The 22617-nt window shown below is 36.2% G+C and overlaps 1 protein-coding gene across 5 annotated transcripts in view; it reads right to left on the bottom strand.

The window, feature by feature from the left end:
* CNKSR2 (connector enhancer of kinase suppressor of Ras 2) overlaps window positions 1-22617 on the bottom strand; it is a 279802-nt gene that overhangs the window by 56644 nt on the left and 200541 nt on the right. For all 5 annotated transcript variants that reach the window (XM_032840743.1, XM_032840740.1, XM_032840741.1 and 2 more), the window contains 4 exons: window positions 7011-7059; window positions 6424-6596; window positions 3607-3680; window positions 3251-3322 (listed from right to left, as the gene is read on the bottom strand). In XM_032840743.1, the coding sequence (XP_032696634.1) occupies window positions 3251-3322; window positions 3607-3680; window positions 6424-6596; window positions 7011-7059 (368 nt within the window). The remainder of the gene's footprint in view (window positions 1-3250; window positions 3323-3606; window positions 3681-6423; window positions 6597-7010; window positions 7060-22617) is intronic.

Below are 22617 nucleotides of genomic sequence, written 5' to 3'. Positions count from 1 at the left end.
ATATATACGCCAAATGAATTCAGTAAATAAGTCTCAGAATACTTGAGAAACATGATATTTTGTTTCCTTCCCACAGATTTCACAAATACTGGCAATTTTTTTTTTCATGTTTCAGTGCTCATTTCTGAGGAGGAAACAGATGGATGGGGGTGGGGGCCTCAAAAGTGTTTTTGCAAATTACCTCACAATCAAACTTATAGCTGCTCAGAAAATAGAAGGTGAGATTTTAATATTCCATGTGTATATATGTATGTATATATACATACATTTTGGTATATGTATATGTATGTATATATATATAGGTATATGTAAATTTGGGTATATGTATGAATGGTTATATAGTTATATGTAAATTTGGGTATGTGTATGTCAGAAATCACTATACTTTTAAAAGTATACTTTTAAAAGTAGTACTTTAGAAATCAAGAAATAACCAGATAAAGCTCATATGTATATTATAATTAGCATAATTATAATATTATACATATAAAATCTCTTGAAGACTTAGGTACATTCCTTTAAAAGGTTGTATATAGAATGAACAATGCCCAGATTATTTTGCTGCTATGTTAACAATCAGGCTACAGAAAAAAATTGTTGGGGACATCTCTCCCACCACTGATTCTCTGTTTATTTCCGGCACTGGCATTCCTCCTTTCTATTAACAGGTAATTTCTAAAAACTTGCCTATTCAAAGTAGACATTGGGAATATGATTATAAAAAAAAGGAAAAAAAAACAATAAAAGTCCATTATACTCAAATTTTTAAAAAGATTCAGTATTTCAGGACAATGCAGTTCTGAAGGTTATAATGTACCAAGCAAGGCTCACATAAAACAGAACTCATAAATGTATGATATGGAGATGACATATTTGATCAGATCCTTTTTTTTTCCTTTGACTCATTGCTTAGAAAAAACAAAATGAAACACATGGGTTTGGTTTAGCTTCTTCTATGAGATTCTGAACCAGATACATCCATAGGAGTACTAGGGAAGAATAGTGACATGACACACTTTTGAAATTTTTGCTAACACAGGGCAGGGAGTGGAGACCAGGAATGGTTTTATAGTTTATAAAAAGGCATTTTCTTTCTTTTTAACAATATATTTGTTGATTGATTGATTGATTGATTGATTTATCAGAGAGAGAGAGAAAGAGAGTACGCACAAGCAGTGGGAGTGGCAGGCAGAAGGAGAAGCTGGCTCTCAGGCTGAGCAAGGAGCCCGACGTGGTGTTCGATCCCCGGACCCTAGGATCATGACCTGAGCTGAAGGCAGCCGGTTAACCATCTGAGCCACCCAAGTGTCCCAAAAAGGCACTTTTTAATGCCTAAAAAAGACCCTGATTAACATGTTTTGTTAAATACTTAAGTTATGCTAATTCTTAGATAGAGGTGATTGTGTTCTAGTGTATCCATCTTGTAAGATGGGATAATGTTCATTTTTAAAACTAATTCTGTTTGGTCATGATGTAAACCCTTCATCTTTATCCTAAGGGCACTGAGCTCAACATGTGATAAAACAGATAGTGAGTAACTACAACAGTAGAATTATAACATTATTAAAATACAAAATAGAGCATTACAACTTCCCCCCACATCATGAGCATGTGAATAAACATTTTCATTTTGAGAACAAATTAAGGAGAAAAGGCTCTCCAAATTCTAACTGCCTAATGTGAAATTTCAAGAATTGCAAGATAAATCAAACGAAGATTGTGAGAAGTACAAGAAAGATTCAGTTCCCTTATTAATAATAAAATATTTTATCAAGTGTTCTCTACACTTGTTTTGTCATTTCCTTGTATTCATATTCTTGCTTTGGACAAACTGTGCTTTTACTCCCAAGTGTCAAAAAAACCCACAAGATTATTTATAAAAGCATATTAAGTGTTCATTTAGTGTGCTCAAGCACATTTATAAAGTTGCACAATTTTGTGTTTAAAAATATCTGGATACTGGGGGCGCCTGGGTGGCTCAGTCAGTTAAATGTCTGACTCTTGGTTTCAGCCCAGGTCATGATTTCAGAGCCCCACCTGGGGCTCTCCTCTCAGTGTGGAGTCTGCCTAAAACTTTCTTTTTCCCTCTTCCTCTGCCCCTCCCCACCCTGTCTCTTGCTCCCTCTCTCTCTCAAATAAATAAATAAATCTTAAAAAAAAAAAGCCCGGATACTAATTTTTTGGAGACACACAAAGAAAGGTAAATGGGCTAAGAGCCCAAAGTACATAAAAGGAATATATATTGCCAGCAAACACTTAAATAGCACTTATAATTGAAAAGGCACTGTTCTAAGCCCTTTATGTGTGTTCACTTGCTCCTCACTATAGTCCATTGGGTGGAGATGGTTATTTTGACTATTTTTTAAAGGGGCCAATACCTGGCATAAAGAGGTCCAGTTCTATAGCCAAGGTCACACGGCTAGTAAGTGCGAGAGCTAGGATTTGGACAGTCTGGTTCCAAAGTCTATGCTCTTAATCACTGTGTTATGCTGCCTCTCCCTAGTTGTTGGTAGGTTATATATGTCATGTGCACTGCCTATGGAAGACCTGTGAAAAGGAAAAATCTGAATCTTAAATCCAATTTCTAGAAGTCTAGAAATGAGAGATGGGAAAGGAAGGAAAAGGAAGACGTCATCAAATTCATAAAAGTTAAAGTGGAAACCTGGTGCAGAATGTTATAGATGACGGAGATATATATATATGTAAAAAAACATATATATTTCTCCCTCCCCTCCAACAGCCCCAAATAACCATGTTGCCATTTAATCACTTGGCAGTATAATCTTGTCCAGTGATAGAAGAAAGATGACAAAAAGAAATACTAATTTTGCTCAGGACTGAATAATTGAGATGGATGTTGTGTCATAAATGCTCAGCACTCGGAAACGTCAGTTTTTTTTTGTAATTATCTTTTCTCCCCACCTGGAAATAAATTTGAAGACACATTCTTGAAATGGACTTTTGAAACAAACCTTTTTTTTTTTTTTTACAGTGGATTTTTTTTTTAAGGGTCTATATATGGATTCAGGCACATTTTTTGTAAACTTGATAAACAGTCAACAGGTTCATTTTGACCTTTAAAATGCTGTTCACTGAAATTAGCTAAGGCTAGATGCAGCTATGCCTGAGTCCATTTTATTTTAAACTGATCGATCATGGTGACATTATTCTCTAACATTAATGTGGAAAAGCTTAGAATTCTAAGCCTAACTGACTTTCTAAGTACTTTGAAATTTAAGTAACATTTTACCTGTTCATATCATCAAGATGTTCAGCAGCAAAATAAAAGCTTTTGATCTTAGGATGACAGGCTTTGAATGCACTGCAAAAGGAAACAAAGTACACTTATTTTATTTCAAATTGGGAAATAAGTTAGAACCAATAATTTTTATGGGTAAAATTACCTCAACATCTAATCTGAGTTCACATATATAATGCTTCTGCCATGATGACAGAAATCAGTAAAAAACTCAATTTTCTGCCCACAAACTGCTTTCTTATTACCTCAATTTGAAAGCATTAGACAAGTAACCTAAAATTTAAAAGCTAGAAATTAAAAAAAAAACCCTTCCTTTCTCTCCCTCTCCCCAAATAAAATTAACTTACTATTTCTTGCGGCATTCACTGGCTCTATCAATTTTAAATTCAGGCAGACTGATGAATCCTTCTGCTTTTTCATCCTAAAGAGGCAACACTCTTATTTAGGATATTATACACAAAGGGTTGAAGCTGATAATACTATGTAACTATGCTGTAAAAATCTATACTAATAAATCTGGTCATTTAATTTTTAAATTTGACATTTTTGAGATTAGAGTCCCACTCTTATTTGTTATATTCTATTAAATTGAAGATATACTTTAAACATTTAGACCACTACAAATTAAGATATACACAAAAATTTTGAAAAATCCTTCTTACATTAGAAATAGAAAATTCTTTAAACAGTCAAAGTGAAACATGTTTTATTAGTAATTTTCTCACCAGAATGTATATATACTTTTATAACAGATAAAATAACTTCAGTCCACATTGGCCATTCATAATTTTCTGTAATTTTAAATGTTCAGATGTAAAATACATTAAAGTTTAATAATTCAATTCCTTTTCTGCCTCTAAAAAAGTCTTTTCTCAAACCTGAATTAAATATGCTGTGTATTCAAGATTTTATAAATGAAATAAGTTAATTTGATCTTCAAATATCTACCTTGGTATGAATGCTATATATATAAAAGTCATTTTCTACTTGGACAATTGAATGAAATGCATAAAATCCTCCTCCCTCTAATGTGGCAAGGAAAAACGAGATAGGAGAGTTATCCAAAATCTTATGTTAGATATAAGTTATTCCAATTAGGTTAAGACTACCTTTGGCTAAATGATTTCATTTTTGTTTTCCCTTTCATGGTCATGACCAGGCTCCTCGGAATTTTACTCCCAAACTCTGATCTGTGGTGTTATCAGTTCATGGCTCCTTGTATATCAAGTCAAGTGATACTATACCCCTATCTGCTATCTCAAAGAAAAAAAATACAGATTCTTAATTCTTTCAGTATGTATGTATAAATGTAAAACTTAATAAAAATCTGATATTACTGATAGTGGCTGAAATGTATGTTATAAAAAAAGAGAGTTTATGACTTTTTCAAAATTTTTCAATATTTGAGTAGTTTTTTCTTCCAACTTTGAGGTAAGTGCAATAATTTCAAATCTTTTTTTCAATTTTGATGTCTGCTAGATTAATCTTGATACCTTTAACTTTAAAATTCTAAATTTTGAACGATTTAAAATAATTTTGGGATAGATAGTATCTTCCCCTAATGATGTGATGAGGGATTTTTACATTTCTCCTAAAAAAGCACGCTGGTATTCTTATTATGCATACTATGGAATTATTCATTCACTTCTCACAAGGCTAACACAGTAACAACTCTAAATGAAACTTAGCTACTGTTCAATATAAAAGAGTCTTATATTTTTTCACTTACACTTTGAAAGAATATAATATAGCATACAGCAGACAAATCTACAAGTGAACTTAAAGAGAAATGAAGACTGTATTTTGATAACTTTTTGTTTGGCATACAAAAAGTATTTGATAGATGTTAAATGAAAATATTGGAAAAATTGTTTTTTATATATAAAATAAGATACACTTAGTGAAATAGAAGGGTTTTTATGTAATTGTATGATTGATTGGCACAAATAATATCAAAAGCACAGAAAATAACCAAATCCTTCTATATAATATTGGCATTTATATTGATAGCAAAATGTTACTTTAAGATTTTACAAATGAAATATGAGGTCAATTTGAAAAATATTACTAACAGCATATTACGGAGTACTGGGTGTATGTCAGGCATTGTTCTAAGTGGCTTTACATGAACTGATTCACTTCATCCATATGATAGTGCAGTGAGCTAGGTACTGTTATTACTCTCCCTTTTTGTAGTTGAGGAAACTGATGCATCATAACTCAGATGGGTTAAATCTATTCTCTTAACCATGACAAACATAACTCCTCTAGACATTTTTTGTTATAGTAATAAGCATAATTATGTTATCAAATTATATTTCAAAAATTAATCTTCAAATGCAAATTGATGAATGTCCTAACATTTATTTATTTAGCTAGCACACTCTACTAAACCATGTCCATTTTTTGAGAAAACAAGTTAACAATAGAAATTATTGTTAAAAAATCTTACTAAAGTGAACTGATAGTTAACTATTGCAAAAGAATGAAAATAAATGCAGAGTCAAAGAAATGTCAACAAATAAGGTATACTGTTGCATATCTGTTGTGATAGGTGGTAGGTTATGATATAACTACTCTGGATAAATATCTGTTTACTGCAAATGAAACAGAAAATCATAAGAACAATTTAAATATACTATATACACTCCCCTTCCCCCACCCCTCAATTGGGCCAAATGAAATGAATACTTGCAGATTTTCAAAGCTAGTCTTCTAGTTCACATTTTCTTTAAGGAAAACAAATTCAAGTGCTATTAATTTACTTAAATTATTAAAGAACTTTGTTCCTCCAAGAAAACAGAAAAAAAAATTTAAAACCTCGAGCAAAACTGAGACATTTAAAAATCTATTTCATATTCCATGCATAATCCTTCTAGTTAAGCTATCACTAGAATTAGTTTGGAATTTTGAATTAGATACACAGAATTTTATCTGTGTTGTATTTTAGATATGTTGCCACATTTGAATAATCGAGACAACTCTTTCCATAACCCTAAAATGCAATCATTTTAAGAAGGCAGATTAAAAAATAACTAGTGGAACTCTCCTGAATTGAAATTAAGGTGGTTATATGATTTTAAAATGTAAGTCCCCAAATGGTGGTTCTTTGGATTAAAGACAGAAAATGGATAAGAAAACAAAGTGTGCTTTGTCTTACTTACCTCCTCATTAATATACCAGTATAGGGATGCATCCTTTAGGACAAACCAGTATTTCTTCCATTTCTGTGAAAAATAACTCTTTGCATCTTTCTTTTTCCAAAGCCAACCTTCACAGTCACCCCGGCCAAGATCTTTGCAAGAAATTCGTCTTTTGCTCTTGCCAGCTATAGGACCTAAAGATCATAGTAGGTAAAAATGCTCTTTACATTTCATACAGGTGTGAAGGTAGAAGATTATCTATAGCTCATAAAGATAAATCTGGGTACTTAATAACCTTAAAAATTCTTATTTTTATATTTTATCAGAATAGAAAACTATGGAAATCTTTAGTACCCCCCCCTCACCTAAGTGACATGCAAAGGAATCAGGAGTGTGTAATCCCAGTCTCAAAACCCATCGAGACCTTTTTGTAAATGGTGTCCCTTCATCATAATTGACTTGAAAGAGAAGCTGGTCTTGGCAGTTCTTGCTAGGGGGTTGTGATCTTCCAAACCACCATGGGCTCAGGCAAGAGAGGATGCGTGAAGTATGCTGGTGATTATCACAGTGCAAACTAAACAGCTATAGATTTCATTTCTTTTTCCTACCTTTGTTTTTCTTCTTTGATTTGTGCTGCAGGGAGGACTGCTGAAATGTCTGAAATCCAAGGAAGGGAAGAATGTTATTTGACACTCAGGGTGCCATCCACAGTGCCAGCATGCTGTACAGAACTTTCCAGAGCTGAACAATGACTCTCAACTCAGGCCAGAGAAAGCATTTTCTTTTTCCAAAGACTCAAATGAAACAGAAAAACTCAAAACAAATTCATATAGATCATGTCACTTAACTTTCTAATCTCCCATGAAGCGGGAGAAGATATGATCATTGTCTTTCTTTTGTAGGCAGAGAAAGCAGGGCACAAAGCAGTGGTAAAACTCAGGGCTCTTACATATATATATTTATACATACAAACACAGACACACACACACGTGTGTGTGTGTGTGTGTGTGTGTGTTTGTGTGTATGTGTGTAGTACTACTTCCTACCCCTTTTAAAAAACGGGTTTATTGTGCTTTCCCAGGCCATATCTCATTTGGTTCTCACAAGGACTTATGAAGGAGTCAGGCAAATAGGACTGTCACTTGTTACTTTGAAGTTCATTCCCTTCCATAAGCCACCAGCACTTGAGTGAATGTTTTCTTGTCACACTTACTTCTGTTACTAGGACTAGGAAGTCATCTTCGTGTAAGTGATGTCAGTACCTCATCTCCAATGATCTTCACTTCTCTCCTCAGATACCGATGCCCATGACGGGGTTTGTTATCTTAAGCACACCCCAATCACCACCTCTATTACCGACATTTTATGTAACCCAACAGCTCCAACCCAGTCATTTTTAGAAAATCTTCACTGAGGCATCCAGTTTGTCGACCTTACAACCCTTTAGTGTCTTTTTTTCTCACTCAGTTTTCATGCGACATTAAAATCATTATGTTGCTCTATGCTCTCTTTGTCATACTTGTCTAGCTAAACAACCATCTCAGCTAAACCCATCTGCTTAATGTCTTAAGAGAAAAACCCACAACTGTATTGACTGGTCTAGCTTTCAGTGACTATAAATCATTGGTTCTAGTCAGTCTACTAAGCTACACTTTTGTTCACTGGTATAATGAGGTTAATTATGCTCATGTGATTAGCTAGCTAACAGGGTACAGAGATAGCATGTGTAATTTCAATTCACAGATATGCCTTCAAAATGACTTTTAGGTAACAAAATCTTCCTCTTTACAAAGGTATGCCTGTAAGGGGTAATTGGATTTTGCTTACATAATATTTGCTGGTCTCAGTTTCATGTAATACATTTGTATTTTGTGACATACTTTTTTATTTGGTTTCTTTGTTCATAAAATAACATTCTACTTATATAGCAATTTTCTTGTTTTGTGTATTCTCATGAATGTGGTATTACAGATGGATACCAGTCCTAAAGATAAGGATCAGATAATTTGCTGATGTATAGTGTAATCCAGAAATAATCACCTTCAAAGCAATAGAAACATGTCTGTACGTGGTGTGTGTGTGTTGACAAAATTTTGCAGGATACATGGCTACAGAAATTCATAATAAATTTTGTAGAGAAAACAAAAGATAAAACCCGTTATGCTGTATTGATTTTCCTAAGTGCATTCTGTTTCAAAATAAGAGCTCAAATAATAACTCAGGCTAGTGTGCTCAAGTATAGGTAATTTACATAGAGTTATTTTCCCTAAATTGTTTGTCTGTCAGATTACTGATTGGTTTTTTTCCCTTTTGTGTTTCCAGAAGTACTCATAATAATCTTACAGTTCATTATTCTTAAAAAATGATAAAGATGGGGGTGGTTTGTTTTTAGGGAGCTACATGTATAATAGACAACTCAAAAGAATTAAGTTATATAAGGTACCTCCTATGCCTTTTGCATGCTATTCCTTAGATTAAAATCTACACAAAACCATATTTTATGCTCTCCAGGCTTCCTTTTTAATAAGAATGATTTTCTTTCCCCATAGATGTGTTTTCATACTGTGATTGCAGAGTATAATCAGTGCACATCCTGTTGAAACTCAGGAACTCTTAGGTACACAATATAGATTTATCCAACATTCAAAGAAGCAAAGCCATAGATGTCCTTTCTAAATATTACAATGAAATTATCTTAAGAGAGATTTTATAATTTTTCCATATGACATGACATTTTGTAAAATAAGAAAACGAATTGAACTATAGTTGAAACTTGAACAACGTGGGATGTTAGGAGCACCAACCCTATGACTTTTGACTCCCCCCCAAAACTTAACTACTAATAGCCTATTGTTGGCCAGAAGTCTTCTTGATATTGTGAACAGTTGATGAACATGTTTTGTATGTTATATATATTATGTACTGTATACTTCCAATAATACATTTTTCTTACTATTTTTCAGTATTTCTAGGCGATGTGGTTTGTCTGTGAGTTTTTTTCAAATTGTCACAAATCTCTAAAAAGTTTTCGAATATATTTATTGAACAAAATCTACACGTAAGTGGACCCATGCAGTTCACATATAAATGAATAACCTGTGTTGTTCAAGGGTCAATTGTACATGCTTTTGAAAGTAATAGGAAAAGCAATGAAAACTACAGTTAAGGAAATAGGGCTCTAGAAGAGAGTTAACATACACGGCTTCAGGCTGCTGTCTCAGAGCGGCCTGCTTGCAAGGTTGGTCTCACTCATCATCTGGGAATTTGGCTGGTGAACAGTTCCCTATACCGACATGAGCTTCACTAAGCAACAAGACTGTTTTGCTCACCCAGGGCCTAAACACCTGTTTTTCTTTGGGGAATCTAGAATTTTTGTAGTTGCTAGACAGAGGATGTCTCTATGACCAATCCAACAAAAGCCTTCGGTGCTGAGTCTTTAATGGGCTTCCCTGGGCATTTTTTGCTGCTTGGATGAGAGTGTACTCTGCATGATCTGTCACAAGGAGAAAGCATAGGAAGCCTGCACATAGATTTCTCCAGGTCCCATAGGTATCTTTTTTCCTTACTGCTCTGACTATACCTCCTTGCTGTGTCACTGTAGTAAATCTTAGCTGTGGGTAGAACTACATGCTGAGTCTTTTGAGTCTTTCTAGTGGATCACAGAACATGTGGGTGATCTTGCAGACCCCTGAAAAAGCCTCATATTCAAAAGAGTCTTACAAATTTATATTAAAAATTGTTCATTGTTCATATGCATAAATAATCTCCTGACAGTGAAGGTTTCCTCATGTCATCAGCGACAGGGTGATTAAGCACTCCTGAGGTGCAAATTTATAATTCTGTAGAGTCTTTTCTAGTAGAACTGATGGGATTATTCATTCTGAATGACAAATATTTAATTGATGTCACTTTTTTTCAGTTTCTAATGATATCATGAAAATTTTCACATAAGCAAGACATTAAGAACAGACCCATGACTATAATGGCTAACGCAGCAGATCATATAAGGTGCTATGACTGAAAAAAAAAAGAGAGGGCTGAAATCTTTGCTTTCATGATGAATGCTTTTCTCGTGACAGTGGAAATTTACAATATATTTTATTTTTGTGTTTTTCTTATTAGCTTCAGATCATCCTTCTCCCAGTTTCATGCTCAAGTATATCCTTTAAAAGTTCTTTCATAACAGTCTGTGTGAATAGCAAACTCTTCTAGATTTTTATGTTTGAAAATATAAAAATCCTTCACTCTTTTTTTTTTTTTAAATAAACATATATTTTTTTCCCCAGGGGTACAGGTCTGTGAATCGCCAGGTTTACACACTTCACAGCACTCACCATAGCACATACCCTACCCAATGTCCATAACCCCACCCCCCCCACCCCCCCTCCCCCCAGCAACCCTCAGTTTGTTTTGTGAGATTAAGAGTCACTTATGGTTTATCTCCCTCCCAATCCCATCTTGCTTCATTTACTCTTCTCCTACCCCCTTAACCCCCCATGTTGCATCTCCTCTCCCTCATATCAGGGAGATCATATGATAGTTGTCTTTCTCTGATTGACTTATTTCGCTAAGCATGATACCCTCTAGTTCCATCCACGTTGTCGCAAATGGCAAGATTTCATTTCTTTTGATGGCTGCATAGAAAATCCTTCACTCTTGAACAATAACCTAGCTGGGCATAGAATACTGAATTGAAAATCATTTTCCTTCAGCAATTTGAATATATCACTTTATTTTCTTTTGGCATTTATTGTTACTGTGAAGACATCTGTGGCTACGCTGTCATTTGCAGAAGTTGTCTTTAGTCTCCCAGTAGCTCTTAAAATATTTTTCTCTTTATCTCTGATATTCTGCAATTGTACCATGAAGTTTCTAGGTTATAATTTCTTTTAAATAATCCTATTTCATATTCATTGTGTGTCTTCGAAGATACTATTTCTTTAATTCTGAACATTCCCAGGCAATATGTCTTCAAGTGGTCTTCCTAAGCAGTCTCTTTTCTCCCCTCTAGACCTATGTTGACATCTCTCAATTTATCAACCATGTATCTTTCGTATTTTTTATCCTCTCATATTTCTGCAATGCTTTTTAGGTAAATTCATTCTGATGTCTTCTAATTTCCTAATTCTCTCTCTTATTGCATCCAGTTTTGGGTTTCTCCCATTTATAGAGTGTTTATTTCACTGACTATATTTTACATATCCAGGATGTCTAGTTGTTATTGGCTCTTTTGAATATCCACTGTTCTTAGTCATCCTGTTATTATTTCAAAATTAATTTTAAGTGCTTTTGTGGATTTTCCATAATTTGTATTTAGTAAGGAAAGAATCACTCAAGTACAAGTCATAGTTCTGGTCAGTGGCTGTTTTTATTCAAGTTCCTTTCTCATGGGTGAGCAAGCTCTTCTTGCTTTCCCAGTTGGTTTCACTCAGTGAAGTCAATCCTCAGTTTCCTGCCATGGCTGCAGGCCATTTGTTCCCTGATACCCATTACAGTGGACTCCCAGCCATCTTTACTTCTTTCTGGACTCAGAGGTTACCAGGTATATGGCTTTAGTTCCGATTTATCACCGAGCAATTTTGTTCTTTTTTCTGGTCCTTGGAGGCTAGATATTGCTTTTGACCATGATCATAACATTTTGTGTGTTTGGAGTAGGGTGAGTGTGTGAGTGTCTGTGTCTGTGTGTGCGTATTTAAAACATAAGTTCATAATGCTTATTGATCACCATAAATAGATTCCCTTTGTAAGCATTTGTGATGATTAACCGCCTTTAAAATGTATTTTTACCTTATTTCCTAAATTATCATTTAATAAAATCTTTCTTCTTAAAAAGATTTATTTATTGGGGTACCTGGGTGGCTCAGTTGTTAAGTGTTTGCCTTCGGCTCAAGTCATGATCCCAGGGTCCTGGGATTGAGCCATGCATTGGGCTCCCTGCTCAGCGGAAAGCCTGCTTCTCCCTCTCCCATTCCCCCTGCTTGTGGTCCCTCTCTCACTGTGTATCTCTCTGTCAAATAAATAAAATCTTTTAAAAAAATTAAAGATTTATTTATTTATTGAGAGAGAGAGCACGAGAGAGTGCATGAGCAGGGGGAGGGGCAGAGGGAGAGAAATCCTCAAGAAGACTCCCCGCTGACTGATGAGCATGATGTGGGGCTGGATTCCAGGACCCTGCAATCATGACCTGAGCTGAAACCAAAATGCCTAACTGACTGAACCACCCAGGTGCCCTCAGTAAAATCTTTTTAATGGCCTCACTAATACTTTCTGTTTATTGTAGTGAGCATCGGGACAAAAGTTCTTTGAACTTTCTCCCTAAGAATGTCTACAAACTCTGATCTTTGGTAATGTATGACTTGATATTGTTAGCCGGGACTTCTGGACTGAGCTTCAGGTTTCCTAACTCAATAGACTGAATGTTTACAAAACTAAGCTTATGATATCCACCACCTGTCATCTAATCTGCTCCTCTCCTGGTCTTCTATACTTAGTAAATAGCAATTCCATTCCCCCTACCCCAATAGGAGTTCCCACCCAGAATCCTGAAGTCAACCTTAACACTCTTCTTACATCCCACAGCCAGCTCATCAGTGAGCTATATCAGCTCTGTCTTAAATATATGTTTACAATATGACTTTTTCTTACTACCTCTACTAGTAGCACCCTGGTCTGAGCTACCATCATCCTTTACCTGGATTGCTGAAATATTTCTTCACTGTCCTTCCTGTCTCTGCTCTTACCTTCTTTATTTTTAATACAAGAGCCTGAGTGATCTTGTTAAAATATGACTTGAATCATGTCATTCCTCTACACAAAACTTTCAACTGGATTCTCATCCCACTTTGAATTTGAATGCCAAAATCCTTGCAATGGCCTTGAAGGCCGTATGGCTTGGCCCCTTTGCCTCCTGTCCCTACCCTTGCTAACTTTGTTCCAGTCACACTTGCTGTAGCTGGAGCATACGAAGGCCCATTTTATGCCCTTTAGTCTTTTTGTTCCCTTTGTTTGAGATGTTCTTTGCCCAGATGTTGTTGTGGCTCACTCCCTTAACTTCTTCAGATCACAACTCAAATGCTTCCTTTTTAGTAAATTCTTCCCAGGCTTCCCTATCTAAAATTGTTATTCTCATTGCCCTCAATACTTCCTGTTTCCCTTCCTAGCTTTATTTCTCTCCTTAGCACTCAGCATTACTGAAAGTACTTATATTTCTTGTTTACTACCCAGCTTTCCCTCCAAATATAAATGGCGTGAAAGAGGAATTCTGTTTATTTTATGCACTGCTTCATCTTCTGCTAGAACAGGGCCTAGTACAGAGGAAGTGCTCAATAAATACTGGTTGAGTGAATGGAAGTTGAGCAAACCATCAGCAAAGAGCACAGGATATAGTCTTAATCAGCCAATGGTTTTAACCTGAAGAAGTCCTTCAGCAGGGGAAATAAACAAGCCAGGTTTCTGTTCTCCAGTAATCCACATATCGGTATGTTCTGAGTAGGTCGTTTCTTCTGGTAGATAAGAAATATTTCTTTATATCCATTTTACTTTAGCGCTACTTGCACTGAGACGGTCTTAGGGCACTTAATAGTTTAAAATTGATTTCAAGATGTGGCTGGCAAAAGGACATTAAATCTGTGTCAAAAGATATATGTGCAAATAATTATATGATGAATTATGAATGGGTGCGTTGAAATCATGATTCTACCCATAAAAATAGAATGTGCTAAAATAAAAGGCCATTATGAAAGTATTGTTGATCCTCTACTTAACCATGGCAATGCATGCAACAGTATTCTGTTTGGCTATAAAAGATCCCTTTTTTAGACATTTGCCTGAAAAGAAAGACCATTTATCTTTTATTTTGTCCACAGATGTTCTGTTCAAACTCTATTCCCTCCTCTTTTAGATGAGGAAGTGTGGGGGAGGGTAATTTGGGTCATTCTTATCCTGAAACTTTCAGAAGCACTTATTTTAATTGTGGAAGAAAATGACAGTTTCTGTGTTACATTTTGAAAGCTCAGCTACTATTAAATTCTTCTCAAGTTGCAAATTGCCACACTTATGGAAAAATTTGCAATCAAAATACTCTCTTGTTGCAATATAGCAACTTCCTCTTACTGTAATTTTCTGCAAAGTCCCAACATTTCTGCACTGACTAGTCAAACCAATAGCTTATTTTCTTACACATAAGAAAAGAAGGTGCTTAGCAATTTGAAACACTTGGGATAAATGATAGCTACTTTCACATATTTGATTTTTAAATAAATAAATGTCTTTGAGATTTAAATATTTCACAAAGAATAGGATTTTTGCCTTACTTTCTCATTATTGCCTGCTAATAGAAAAAAGGGTCTAAAATGAGGAAGTGGGGGTAAGATGCTATTGGGACTAAATATTAAATCAAGAACTCTTCCACTTATAAGAAATAAGAATGCAGAATTGAACAAGTGTCCTATTTGTGGTAGCCTTGTACATTCTGCTGCATGGGAGAGCAACTGTGAAGTGAGTGGGATGGGGATGGGACACTGCATGCCCATGGGGTCTCTGAGTAGAGCGGGGTGAGGTTGCTTGGGATTCCGTCAGTAAGGTTAAGCTGACTTTATATTGACTGAAAATGCTTCCACGGGCTCTCAAATATTAGTCTGCTTTTAAAAATAATGAGCATGCTAATAAATAAGCTATCAAAGAATAGAAAGACAGTAATTGGGAGGGTAGAATTTAGAGGTCAAACTCATTAGGTGGGACAGAAGCAGTGTTTCATCAAAAGAATATCATAAGAGTAAATGAAACAAGTTGGGATTGGGAGGGAAACAAACCATAAGTGACTCTTAATCTCACAAAACAAACTGAGGGTTGCTGGGGGGAGGGGGGTTGGGAGAGGGGGGGTGGGGTTATGGACATTGGGGAGGGTATGTGCTATGGTGGGTGCTGTGAAGTGTGTAAACCTGGAGATTCACAGACCTGTACCCCTGGGGAAAAAATAAATATATGTTTATAAAAAAAAAAAAAAAAAGAATATCATATGTATCAGATTCTAAAGGAAGGAAGTGATTGAATTTTATGCAGGATCCCATAAGGTGGTTCCTCTTTTCCTATGGGGTGGTAAGGAAGGAAGAGTGATTAGTGGTGAGTAGTTGAGAAGGGTAACAAGAATCACCATGCTTCGGGGGATGCCTGGGTGGGTGGCTCAGTTGGTGAAGCATCTGCCTTCAGCTCATGTCATGATCCCAGGGTAATGGGATTGAGTCCTGTGCTGGCACCCTGCTCTGTGGGGAGTCTGGTTCTTCCTCTGCCCCTCCCCTGCTGGTGTTCTGTCTCTCCCTCTCTCAAATAAATCAGTAAAATCTTAAAAAAAAATCACCACCCTTGTGAAATAGGAACTGCCATTCTTGGGTCATAATAATGATCATTTATAGAGGGCATTTATAGAGGGCTTCTGTGTCAAGCATAGTATTAGGGACTTTACATCAGTTATTGACCTTAAATCCTACAATAAATCTTGAAAGTAGTTATCATTTACCCCATTTTAAAAAAGAGAAAATTGAGACACAGAATGTATAAACAGCTCACTCAGGACCACACAGATAGTGGCAGAGTTAAAATTCATCCCAGGTCTGTCGATCCCAAAACCTGTTCTCCTAATCACTCTGTTCAATCCTGCCTCCCAAATAAGTATTCTATAGTCATAGTAACAATGTGAGAGTAAAGAAAAACTGCTTGTGATATGATGACTTCCACTTATGAAACCTCTCATAACATTTGATGTAAGTACATGGCTATGTGGAAAGAAAGGATTCTAGGAAACAGAAAGATACTAAGGGTAACACTTTATTATTAATGGATATCCAAACTGGAAACATTTTGTCAATTTTTAATTTTCATGCTTTGTCAATTTTATTTTAATGAACAGCTTATATTGCTGTGTGGATTAAACTAAAGATTTGCATGTTTTTTTGGGGGGGGAGACTGTTAATCATAATATCTTCATGAGAGGAACTCTCATGTTAACATTTTAATTTTGCAAATTAGATAGAAACTAAGGTACAGAAAGCTAATAAGACTCTGCCAAGTTAGACAAGGATGAGACTGCAATCACATTTTATTCAAGCCTCTTAACAGTGTTAACTGAACTCAGTCTAATTAAAAAACCCTATGTCAATACTGATGAGGGAATCAGTGATCCAAATAAGGCAAGCCTGCCTCTCCACTAATTCTTTACACAGGAGAAATGTCTTGGAGCTGATTCATGGTGTTATGCAATTTTTCACCTGATACGCAGCTGATTATTATGCAATGTCTTAAAATTACTTGGTTCACTTTCTCAAGATGTGGTTCCTAACTACTGTATTAGTTTCTGTAAAGGCAGAAGCCATCTGCTCTAGCTCACCAGGGTATACTCAGCTCCTACTACAGGACCTGACATATAATTATCTATTGAAAGCATGAATCAAACAGTTCCCGACAACATATGTGTGCAGGACACTGAGGCTATGCGTTACAGCGTCTTGTATGCAGTCTGTCAGCACATCCTGTCCACTCTCTCTTCAAAACATATCCAGAATCCAACCCCTTCTGATCACTTCCACTTTAGGGCCCAGGGCTAAGCTACTATCATCTCTCACTGGAATCGAGCAGATCCTATCTCGTCTCTCTGCTTCCACACTTACGTCAGCCCCTTCAGTTTATTCGCAACACACCAGCTGGAGTGACACATTTCGAATGTCTGTGCTTCAGCAAGAATGGAATGCTTGGTGCTGCAGCAACCCTGGGGTAGGAATCAGGAGACCTGACTTCTAGATCTTTATATTCCAGCTCTATGATTGCAGTCAAGTCCCTGAACTACTCTTGACCTCTATTTCTTCATCTGCAACATCAGGGATTTGGACCAAATGCTCTGAAAATATCTCAAAGATCACTAATTGTACATGATTCTGACTTAAAATTATGGGAAAAAATGGCTAGTCACCAATGTCGATCCAATTATTGATGTTTTAGTAATTATATATACCACAGTCAGTGTCAGTCTTAACAATGGTAGATTATTCATTGGAAGACACTTAAGTTTACGCTTGAGCTCCACCATGTATGGAAATAACTTATCGTCAGCCACATTAGATACAGCTATTTTTGGGTGCTTGACTAATGTGTACAATTAACATAGATCTTGCGTGAGACAGAGGCAGAAAGTCTAAACAGGTGAAAAGCAGAACCAGGGCAGTTCCTGCTCCTGATGCTTCTATTTGGCAAGCTGTCAACGTCTGGGTGTCAGAACATGAAACGTTCATGACTGGGAAAAACAGGGAACAAGATTTTCCTTCTGAAGACTACTCAGTGACAAGGAAATTACATGTAAAAGAAAATAGAGAAATAAATAACATAAAAATAATCACCTCTATAAAGAACGCATAAAACCTAAGAATCTCAAATGAGACCACTGTATATGGCATGATAATGCTGTCAGCAATGACATGACTGAATTATAATTACTGAAAAATTTCCCTGGCTATTAACTTACTGGCTTTACTTTGAAGAATATGAAACTAACAGCTTTTTCTGGATACCTTTATATTTAGGTTTGTTGCTCTGATACATTGTACAAATTTTCTCATCATGAAACTTGCCATGTCAGTGTAATTCATTTCAAGAATGCTAGCTTTTATCTAAATAACTTTATGGATAAAAGTATGTTTATATCAAGCTTTTATTCTGAGATTTTTGCTTTTAGAGAGTAGACAAATTCTCCAAAACAACAACTTCAAATGTTTCTATATCTGCTAGTTTTGCTGCAGTTTTCTTGATTTGGAGATTTTCTTTTCTTTTTTTTTATTTTTTATTTTTATTTTTTTTATTTTATTTTTTATAAACATATAATATATTTTTTCCCCAGGGGTACAGGTCTGTGAATCGCCAGGTTTACACACTTCACAGCACTCACCATAGCACATACCCTACCCAATGTCCATAACCCCACCCCCCCTCTGAGATTTTCTTTTCTTACCAGAAAATCTTTCAAAGGGAAGACTGGATAAAAATAAAAGATAAATTTAGAAAGTTTTTAAAGTCACTTTATATGCAATTCATTTTATAATGTAATAATTGAGAAAGATAAACCATACTCTTTCTTCTCTTCCATTCTGAAACATCTAGTGGGACATGATTTTGAGATTAAGAAAGTAATACTGTTTTTATCTAACAGAAGGGAAAAAAGGACTTGGTGGGAAGTTTTTCTTTTTTTTTTTTAATTCTGTGTTTGCAGCAGGAATCAAATCATCATTAAGCTATCAATTTAGATGGCATTTCCCAAAGTCCTCTCTGAAGTGCTATGCTCATCTTGTAGATGAGAAAACTGAGTAAGAGAGAGAAAGAAATTTATGCAATCTCAGATATGAAAAATTGATTTCTATAGGGCCTGATGTGTGCTAACACTTTTCCAGAATTGGTTGCCTTAAATGCACCTAGATGAGGTTGGACTTGATCTCAGCCCGGTGTTGTGGACATTTGGGGAGTACAGTTGGAGGAAAGATACTAAGAATATCGGTGAGCTACCATACTGCCAGACCCTGCATCAGATGCTCCACATACACTGTTACCACAGAGAGTCAAAGCTCTTACCCAATTACAAAAACATGTGTGGGTGGGGGAACACAAAGGAGTAGAAAACACAGTAACCTTAAAAATACTTTTATAGCAAACAAAGAAGTGGATTTCACATGGATGTTTCTCATGGCTGACATCTGATAAAAAAGGAGGTTGTGATACTAAAACTCAACTACACAAAGGATCAGTTCAGCAACTGGCTGAGGTAACATGGTCAACGTCTTGGCCTTATGGTACTCCTCCTCAGACTACACAAAGGAATTCTTTAAGGAATTGGTGAATGCGTTGTATTAAGTGGAAACCTCTTTAGGTAAACTAGATGTGTTATCCTAATTATTGCTTCTCTTAGTCAATCTCTTGATTGAAGGTAGATAAATGATAGTTGGAAGTTATATTTTCCAATATGTGTTTTGGAAAACTAAGCCAGTGTGCTGTAGGGATGATACCTTCAGAGAGATACACTGTACCTTGAGGTCACTCCAGATTTACGATGATTTAGAATTTTTCACTTGACCACTGATTCTCATGCTGACTGTCACTAGAGAATTTGCAAAGCAGATTTAATGTGGTAGGTACCTACAGTGGCCACAGAAAAGGAAACATCAATGTGGTGGCTTCCTGTTGTGTCAACTTAGCAAAGCGGGGAACTATGTGTCTCAGAATTCCCTTCTCTGTATGGTTCTAGCTAGGGCTGGCCACAAATCAATTTGCATGAATTTTGGAGAACACAAGGGAGGAGGCAGCCTGGTGCTCTGAAGGCTGGCACAGGATGTCACCCAGCGCTGCAGCTCACACACATTGTCACTGCTCTGCTGCCTGTTGGTATGGCTCAGCAGCTGGGCCCGCAACTTCAGCTCTCCCAAGTCCTGGACCAGGAGTCTGTGAACTTCCACAGTGGAAGTTGGAGGCAGGGTTCCAGTTTGTACTCATGGGTTCGAGTTTATCTTGCTCTCCCTGGCTTCACATTCAGATTTTCTTCATGGCCACTGGCTCTGCTGAAGCATCTTAACCAGCTCCTCAACTGAGTGGGATCTATTCTTCCATATTACTTAGTGCTCCGTCTTCCCTGATTAGACCCTAATGGATACACTCATTAATGCCCAAAGAGGACATATGTTTTAGTCCTAGAAAGCTTTCTGACTTGCTCATAAGAAAGTAAATTCCCCTCCATGTAGATAAATTAATTTCTTTTCCACATGGCATTAAGAATAATTACTATGTGCCCAGCAGAGTGGAAAAAAAACTTTATACACAATGTATGATTTACCTGTGAAATAGCTAGGTTAAGTAAGTATTATCATCTTTTCACTGATGAGAAACTGAGGTTCAGAAATGTGTTTCGTTTATACAGCTGGCTTCAAGCTCATGTTGTAGAAGTACAGCATGATTCTCGGCCATCTAAATCGTAGAAAAGGCAATTCTCTTCTTTAATGCTGAGCCCTTTTACTCAGAGGTTGTTGGATACAAGAACCACTATCTCAAGTCCGCTCCAAATTTATGACAATAAAATAAAGTATAAGAACATAACTTAATCTCCCATTTCTTACAGCAGGAAAGGTTGTATCCAGTTAGTTTAAAATTATTTATATATTAAGAAAAGGAACTGAAATACTGATCTATTTCTCAACATTCCAGATGGTTTTGGGATCAGGTCTGTTAGGATCCTGTTCTTGGCCTAACCTGGTTATTTGCAGAGATGTTCAAAAACAGATTTAGCAATACCATTTAGAACTGAGACTCTAGGGCACTGGGTGGCTCAGTCGTTAAGCCTCTGCCTTCGGCTCAGGTCATGATCCCTGGGTCCTAGGATCGAGCCCCACCTCGGGCTCCCTGCTTAGCAGGAAGACTGCTTCTCCCTCCCCTACTCCCCCTGCTTATGTTCCTTCTCTGTCAAATAAATGAATAAAATCTTAAAAAAAAAAAAGAACTGGGACTCTAGGTTGAGTTTGTGTACTTTGGCCCACTGCCAGTTGCTGTCTGAGCCAAAAGCCAATGAAGGGTCCACGGAGGCTGCAAACAATTTAGCACTGTAGCACCGTTCTTAGAAAAGTTTTCTGCAAGAAACTAGAATGTAAAGTAGTCATTAACTTTGCCCTAAACTTCATTCTCATATAAGATATGGGCCAAGAGACACAGACATGGAGTTAAGAGGAATCTTTGTATGACATTTAGGTATACAGCAAATCATTAGACTTGTACTGTGGAATCAGGGTGTGCTAAAACAGTCCAAGGGGTAATATATTTAGGAGTTGGGTGAAGAAAATAATGTGATATAGATTATAATTCTTCAATCAGAAGAGGGTAAAGAGTTCTAGGGGTAAAATAGTTTTATCTGGATTTTAAACTTGAGATGTTTGACTAAATGAGTTATGGTGGTGAAATAATGTGGGTAAGATGATTATGGGAGCAAAAAAGGCCTACTGCCAACAGAATATGAAGATATTTTTCTGAGGCTATAAAGCTGGAAGACATAGGTCTACAATATGAGAGAATGGGGCTTCTTTGATCTCAGTGATCAAGGAAAGTATGTCCCCAAATATTGACCTTAACAACCAAGCCGAAGACTTCTCATCACAATTTAGTTTTCATTTCATTATTTCACAGGCAACAAGGAATTAGTAATCATATTCAAACTTAATAAATTTCAACTTAATAAATTCCTAATTTAATTCTTTTGAGTCCTGTTTTGTATGATGCCTAAGTAATGAAGCCAGATTTTGTGTTTTGCTTCCTGGCAGCCATTATCTAACCAGGAACTAGCTGAGTGAAATCCATATTCGTTCAAACATGAAACGGAAAAGACTGGCTTCAGTCTAAAGTAGGGCGTCTTAACAGTTTTTGATTGTGGCCCCCTAAGACACACCAACAGATTCCACGGTCCATTGGTTCCCACTTTATGACTGTGTAAGTACTGTTGGGTATGGATGATTCAGAGTATCATTTCTGGAAAATTGTGAGTGATACGAATCACAACATGCTACACAGTAAAAGCAAGCAACCTCAAAGAAACGAAAACCACAAGTGATGAAGTGTAATGGTAGTTTATAATGAAAATGAAACAGAAACTGAAAACTACAGATAACTTAAAACAAACCCTAATGACATATCATTATAGCATTCTTCCCGAAAATGGTGGGAACCTGAACCATCTGCACTTGTGCTTGTGCAGTAAGAGCGTGACTGCACTGTCAATTGCATGGATACTAGACTTTTTGGAGAAACCGTAAACTAGAATATTTGGTAAACTCTACTAATGCATTATTTTATAATTATTCAATTTATAGCCTCTTAAAATCAATAGTAGGTTATTAGTAAGCAGTACCTAGTCACAGATGAAAATGAAAATCTGTGTAATTATGATGTCTTATTTGCACATCAGAATCAAAGAAAGGACCTCATTTCTGCATCAAGTTTCACCTACTAGGAACACTGTGCCAAAGATAACCTATATGTGGAGAGTCACTGCTCCAGTAAAATGGCCCAATAGGAATGCTTTTCACAATATGCAGGGGTTTACTAAATTTGACATTAACACTCTAGAAACAATCAAGTCATCCATAGGAATCAGAGAGTACATACAAATATGAATACAATAATGTTTACAATGGATATCCAACACATCTT

Source organism: Lontra canadensis, unplaced genomic scaffold, assembly GCF_010015895.1.
Source record: "Lontra canadensis isolate GAN:19392208 unplaced genomic scaffold, GSC_riverotter_1.0 scaffold116, whole genome shotgun sequence".
NCBI lineage: Eukaryota > Metazoa > Chordata > Mammalia > Carnivora > Mustelidae > Lontra > Lontra canadensis.
Note: the sequence above shows the minus strand (reverse complement) of the source record. Positions and strands in the feature narration are given on the sequence as shown.